The sequence below is a fragment of the Drosophila willistoni genome (genome assembly GCF_018902025.1).
Source record: "Drosophila willistoni isolate 14030-0811.24 chromosome XL unlocalized genomic scaffold, UCI_dwil_1.1 Seg142, whole genome shotgun sequence".
NCBI lineage: Eukaryota > Metazoa > Arthropoda > Insecta > Diptera > Drosophilidae > Drosophila > Drosophila willistoni.
The window spans coordinates 6,470,051-6,477,213 of NW_025814053.1; the positions used below are offsets into that span (position 1 = coordinate 6,470,051).

At 40.1% G+C, this 7,163-nt stretch overlaps 2 protein-coding genes across 2 annotated transcripts in view; both read left to right on the top strand.

Moving 5' to 3' along the window:
• The window catches only part of LOC124460556 (basic salivary proline-rich protein 2-like), a 30,534-nt gene extending 25,562 nt beyond the window's left edge, over window positions 1-4,972 (top strand). Inside the window, exon 4 of the mRNA XM_047011594.1 lies at window positions 4,945-4,972. Within this exon, the coding sequence (XP_046867550.1) occupies window positions 4,945-4,972 (28 nt within the window). The remainder of the gene's footprint in view (window positions 1-4,944) is intronic.
• A 581-nt stretch (window positions 4,973-5,553) lies between these two features.
• LOC124460557 lies at window positions 5,554-6,372 on the top strand. The gene is made up of 2 exons (XM_047011595.1): window positions 5,554-5,995; window positions 6,056-6,372. Exons 1-2 carry the CDS (start codon window positions 5,554-5,556, stop codon window positions 6,370-6,372), a joined length of 759 nt encoding a protein of 252 aa, XP_046867551.1.
• The last annotated feature ends 791 nt before the right edge of the window (window positions 6,373-7,163 follow it).

Below are 7,163 nucleotides of genomic sequence, written 5' to 3' on the forward strand. Positions count from 1 at the left end.
TTGCCTTGGATGTGATACTGCGTGTATTTTTGTCAACCGATTAGCCACAAACGTGTGGAAATGTGATGCCCGTGAATTAATCCACGAGAGTACTACTGTTGAATCTGACCAGAGGAATGATTCCACACTTTCTGATCCGAATTGGAGATCCTGTCGAACTCTATCCGTGAGTTCAGCTCCAAGTACAGCTGCACATAGTTCCAGCCGGGGCAGTGTCTGTTTTTCCAGGGGAGCCACTCTCGACTTGGCGCACAACAATCTGACCGAAATTTGGCCATTTTTATAGGTTGATCGGACATAAACTGCCGCACCATACGCCTTTTCTGATGCATCAACAAATGTATGCAATTCCTTTGTAGTGGGGACCTTGCCATCAAAAATATGCCTTGGAATTTTCATGTGGTTTAGTGCCTGTACATCCTCTCGGTAAGCTTCCCATTGCTTCTCCAAATACGGCGGTAGGTCACCATCCATCTCAATTCGTTCGGTAGCAACATGTTGAAGAAACATTTTCGCTCTTACCACTACCGGTGCAAACAGTCCTAGAGGATCAAAGATTTGACCGACTTCGGATAGCACCACTCGTCTGGTTATTCCTTTTGTATGTCTTTGAGCCTTTCCACATAATTGGTCTTCTTTGGGTGCCCATATGATTCCCAATGTTTTGACACTTGTTTGTTCCAGTGTGTCACCGAGATTGATGTCAGCAATCGTATCTTCCTTTGGAACTTCCTTTAGAAGTTGACTGCTATTTGAACACCATTTTCGTAAGTTGAAACCCTTAGGTTTCAAGATTTCTAGAAGCTCTTGTCTTATTTGCAGGGCTTCTGGTAAACTGTCTGCTCCTGTGAGACAATCATCAACATAAAAGTCATTTTTTAATGCTGATGCTCCAGACGACAATTTTTCAATGTTTTTCAGTGCCAAATATTCCAGACACTTCGTCGCTAAATATGGGGCTGACGTGGTTCCATAAGTCACCGTTTTTAAACGATAAAACTTTAGTTCTTGACTTGGATCCTCTCTCCACACAATCATCTGATTGAATTGATCGGCAGGGTTTATCCAAACTTGACGATACATTTTTTCAATATCTGCCGTAAACACATATTTGTGGGTCCTGAACCGCAGAAGAATTGAGAAGAGTTGACTCTGTACTGGTCCAGGATATAAAATGTCGTTCAGTGATTTTCCTGATGACGTTTTGCATGATGCATCAAATACCACTCTAAGCTTGGTGGTGGTACTTTCTGGTTTTAGTACACAATGATGCGGTATAAAGTAATGGTTCTTGGGAATTTGTTCTACCATTACTTGCTTCATATGTCCAAGCTGTTCATATTCTGACATAAATTTTACATACTCCTTTTTTATGTCAGGGTTCATTCGCCTCTCTAATGACATGAATCTTCTTATGGCTACTTCCCGAGATTCTCCAAGAGATGACGCCTCTTCAGCAAATGGAAGCTTTACAATTAGTCGATTGTCCGCCGCCGTGTGTAGGTTATCGAGGAAGAATTTTTCACAATACTCTTCCTCCGGACTCCTGTACCTTTTTATTGGCTCTAGTGTGTCTAGCTGCCAGAATCTTTCCAGTGATTCCTCTGGATTCGTCATGCCTACCATACATGTGATTGAAGCTGACGTTGACATATTAATTCTGCCAGCAACAATCCATCCAAACTCTGAGTTTTGTAATGTTGGACGGTTTCGATTGCCCCGTCTCCTTTCTGGTAGCAGTATAGCATAGTGATCATCAGCTCCCAACAGCATATCAATTTTTCCGGGTTTATCAAATGTTGGGTCCGCTAATTGAATGTTGTCTGGTAATGTGACTTTCTGCGTTATTTGTTCTGTGGGTTGGTCACCTATTATGTGTGGCAATACAAATGCCTCAACTAGCATTGCGAACTTGTTGTATCTTGACCTTACAACCAAGCTTACTCGCGGCTTGCTTATCTGTGGTTGACCACCCACTCCATTTATATGCACATGAGTCTCGCTAATTTTTAACGATAACTTCTTTACCAGTCTCTCTGAGACGAGATTTACTTGAGAGCCGCTATCCAGGAGTGCTCGAAATTCTCCTTTCCTTTCATTGATCCCTTTTACCACTATCTTGGCCGTTGCCAACAGGGTGTATTTTCTGCCAATTCCATACGCAGAAGCTGCAGAAGCAGATGTAGCAATTTGGTTGCCTGTTTCTAAATGCAACATTGTGTTATGTTTTTTATCGCATTTAAAGCATCCCCTCCAAGAGCAATTTTTTGCCATATGGTCCGGCTTGAAGCAATTGACACACAATTTGTGTCTCTGCACCCAATTAAGCCGCTCTGCTGCGGATTTGATTTTGAACTTTTCACATTGGAAGAGTTTGTGCTTTGCTCTTTCGCAGAAAGCACACAGGGTACTGTTTGTCCCAGATGCTGTTGCGCATGTCTTCCTTGGACTTGGTTTTTCAATGCTGCGATTTTCGTTTCTTGGTTTCCCAATCGCCTCTAATGTTAGGAAGCGCTGTTCCAAGAAGGATAGGAAGTCCTTTACTTCCTGCAGATCCCTTGTGTTGGAAAGAGATTGCTCATATAGTGCGTGGTTGAATCTATCCAATTTTCTTGTCATATGAAACATTATGACAGCATCTGACGATTCCAAATTGACGCCTACATTTTTTAAGGCTTGCAATGATTCAAAAATGTTATCATGCAAATTCTTTATAGAAGCTGCGTCATTTCCCACATTTGGGTGATCAAACAGCTTTGCCAGTATGGCTGTTACTAGAACTCGTTTGTTATTAAAACGTTCCTGCAACACTGACCAAGCAGTGTTGTAATTGGCTTCTGTTAATTCCAGGTGCCGTATCAATCTTTCTGCTTCTCCAGAAAGGTTTGATTTTAAGTACCACATTTTCTCTATCGTGGATGCATTTGACTCATGAACCACCTTTTTATAGATGTCATGAAATTGTTGCCATTTCAGATAATCCCCATCAAATTTTGGAATGGGAATTTTGGGTAGTTGCAATGATTGTATCGATTGCAATACAGGTGGTGATTGTATCACTACATTTTCTGCTGGTGCCACACAGAATTTCAGCATTGTATTTTCTGCGGCCACAAAAGTAGCTATATTGTATCCGGCTTCGGCTGGATTTTCAGCTAGCCGATGAATCTCATAATGGATTTCTTCAATTTGTATCCATAATTTGTCGACTACCGATTTGTAAGTCATTTTATCTTCAGGCACAATTTGTCTTAATGTCCTGGACAATGACTCCAGCAGAGCACTTTGCTTACGAACCAGTGGTTTGATCATGACTCGCTCTTCCTCTCGTTGGCGAGCTTGCCTCTCTAGCTTTATTTTTGCCAAATGGTCCTTCCAATCTTCCACTATATTAGATACAACCGTCTTCATTTTGCTGAAATAGTCCGTTACAAAGTAGTCATCTTCAGTTGGCACGTTATTTAATTTGTCCATCAACTCCTGATGACTTTTCTCGAAGTTCTCCCACATGTATTCCAGGAGCTCAAGTTTCTCCTCGAAATAAGATGGCTTCGTTTTCCTGGCGAAAGAATCTTTTTTGGTATTCCGAATAAAGGCCTGGATTGCCTCTCCTCGTTCTGTCTGCTGTTTATAAAACTCCTCCATGTTCTTTTATATTCTTATGTAATTGCTTATCTGTACTAGTACTTGACCCGATGGGAGTTTATTTATTTTGTCAAAGACAGGGAACGCTCCGACTCGTTCCTAAAATTGGTCAAGTGTAGCACAAATAAGAATAAGAAATAAATCGAAGTTGCCTTTTGATTAGTGTTTTAACAATAGTTTTATTTTTATTTCCAATATACCTATTCTTTTACACTGATAACTGCCACGACAGTGAAACCAATTTTTTGAGTTTCTTTTCTTTGTTTAAAAAATTGCTGATCAATGCCAAAATCTATACTCGTGCGTACTACCTGGGTTACTGACCGAGTTAACTAGGTCAGATATTGCTGACGCCAGGGAATGCAACAGAGTTGAGTTGATCAAACTTTATTTTTTATATAAAAATAACTTTTTATGATTTGGTCGCCTCGTTGACACAAATCGTTGTTAAATGTTTTTTATAAAGTGATCGCCTAGTTGATCAACTTTTATTCAATGGGTATGCACTGCTACCCCGTTGCGGAAAACCAACTCCTAGTTTTCCAATAAATCTTTTTTATTCGCCAAGGTGGCTACGCAATGATTGCCAAGTTAATCAATTGCGATGTTTTTAGTCGGGACCCCAGATTGATGTGAGATGTTCATCAATTTGTGCCCTCGCTTAGGATTGTCGTGTCCAAAGCGTGCAAAGAAAGTAGTCGCCTAGTTGACCAGTTTCCTTTTTGTTGAGAGATTGGTCGCCTGAGTTGACCAAATGTTCTCGCTTGATGACGGTTTCACCAAGTCTGTTATTCTTTTAACTTGGAGCCGCCAATGTCGGGGTCACCAAAATGTTCAATGAAAGACGTTAGTGTTTCTTGAAGTTATTAAATGTTTATTTATTTATATATATATCTAGGCACTAGCACATAAACCAGTGACTAAAGGTTGTCGCAACCAACACATAAATTGGGTGGACCTCGGAGTGAGATTACAAAGGTAGAGATGGGGGCCAAAGACACAGCGATGCACACCCGATGTAGCTACAATTGGTATCTGATCTTACTAAGAATAATGCATTTCTTTTATAGTACAAAATAGCGAGCTCACCAGTGCATAGTGTTAGGTCAGCAAAGTACGTTTTTATTGATTAACTAGGTCTTTATTGTTTACTGCTGACCATATCAGATCTACTTATGACTGATGAGCCATCGATATCTATAATCGGGTTACATACTTAACATTGACATACATTTCCATTCGTTCTATATTATAATTGGCTTAATGTTAGCTTATTTTATATAATCTAAACACCAACAGCAACAAAGTAATGCAGATGTCCGTGTAAGAATGGCGCAGTTACGTGCATCACAATTACAAGAGGTACGAGATGAGCGAAACCAACAAAGACAATTGGAACGAAGAGAAGCGCGCAGATTCGTAGCCAACAGACGTAGAGGGATTGACCAACATCAACAAGTACTTCGAGCATTTACATCACATTCATTTCTTCGACTAGCATTTCAGTATGAGCCTGATGTTGAATATTACGCTCATTCCAAAGTGGTAATTGGTACATTGGACAAGGAATGCCCGCACTGTCAAGCCCTTAAATTTAAAAATGAGCCAATTGGGATGTGTTGCTCATCAGGAAAAGTGAAACTTCCAGAAATTGAAACACCGCCGGAACCATTGCACGGCCTCCTTATTGGTACTGATCCAAATTCTTCGCTGTTCTTGCGTTCAATTCGGCAATTCAATTCATGTTTTCAAATGACATCGTTCGGAGCAACGGAAATAGTTAAAAATACTGCTGCAAATGGTCAACAATTTAATTCCACATTCAAAATCAAAGGCCAAATTTACCACAAAGTCGGCTCATTACTACCAATGCCAAACGAACCTTATAAATTTTTACAAATTTACTTTATGGGTGGCGAGGACTCCGAACGGGCACTCGCCAATCGCGTGAATACACGTTGCAACTATAATCACCTCAATTCACCATTTGCAACGCGCACTGTCAGCGAGCTGGACGCTCTGTTAAATGAGCACAACGAATTGTTGAAATTATTCAAATCACATATGCATAAGCTACAAAGTGACAATCACGCTATTTTCATCAATCCTGATAGAACACCAGCTGGAGGGCATATACGTCGATTCAACGCACCTGTTGTTGACGACGTGGCTGGAATCATGGTTGGCGACCATACAGCTACGCGACAAATCGTGATTCGAAGAAGAAATAATTCTCTTCAGTCCATTCCTGATACCCATCGTTTATATGATGCTCTCCAATATCCACTCATTTTTTGGAAGGGACAAGACGGATATTGCATAAACCTTAAGCAACGAGATCCGGTAACAGGTAATTCATTCATTAAGAATATGAAAACTCTTCAATTAATACATGGATATACTATTATAGGAACCGAAACAAACAAGAATATTAGCTCAAAGGATTTCTATTCGTTTCGGTTGATGATTATACGTGGTCAGGATAATATCATTCTACGATGTCGTGAGCTTTGCCAACAATTTATGGTCGATATGTACGTCAAGATAGAGAGTGAACGACTACGATACTTGCGATTTAACCAACAGAAGCTGCGTGCGGAAGAATACATTCACTTGCGAGATGCTATTGCCAGCAACGCTGATACTGCCGAAATCGTTAACTCTGTCATCCTACCATCATCGTACATAGGTAGTCCACGTCACAAGAATACATACAGGATGCTATGACCTTCGTACGTGAATATGGACGACCGTGCTTTTTTATTACTTTTACATGTAATCCAAAATGGCAGGAAATTACATCGTTACTATTACCTGGACAAAGTGCAATACATCGTCATGACATTACAGCACGTGTGTTCAAACAAAAATTAAAGTCTCTAATAAGCTTCATTACAAAATTGCATGTATTTGGCCCTACACGTTGTTGGATGTATTCGGTTGAGTTGCAAAAGCGAGGATTACCTCATGCTCACATCTTGATTTGGTTTATCCATAAAATACGCCCTGATGACATCGATAGTTTAATTTCTGCAGAGATTCCAGATCCATCCACTGATCAAATACTGTTTGATATTGTTACTGCAAACATGATTCATGGCCCTTGCGGAGATCTGAATCGTTCATCGCCTTGCATGGTAGACGGAAAATGTACAAAGCGTTTTCCTAAAGATTTCATCAACGATACGGTTACAAATGTAGACGGATATCCAATATATCGTCGAAGGAGTACCGAAAATGGCGGACAATCATTCATTAAAACTATCAACAACGTAGATATTGATATTGATAATCGGTGGGTGGTGCCATATTCACCTCTACTGAGCAAAACATACAGTGCTCATATAAATGTTGAGTTCTGCAGTTCGGTGAAGAGCATTAAGTATATTTGCAAGTATGTAAATAAAGGACGTGATATGGCTGTATTTAGAATTGAAAATACTTATAACAGTGCTCCTCCGTTAAATCAAAATGACGAAATAACGAATTACCAAACTGGCCGGTATATCAGCTCCAAT

Excerpts from the sequence above, each read along its gene's own strand:
- LOC124460557 (XM_047011595.1), top strand. The coding sequence starts at position 5,554 with ATGGGTGGCGAGGACTCCGAACGGGCACTCGCCAATCGCGTGAATACA. Across the intron at positions 5,996-6,055 it reads GCAACGAGATCCGGTAACAG|GAACCGAAACAAACAAGAAT; the intron begins GTAATTCATTCA and ends ATACTATTATAG.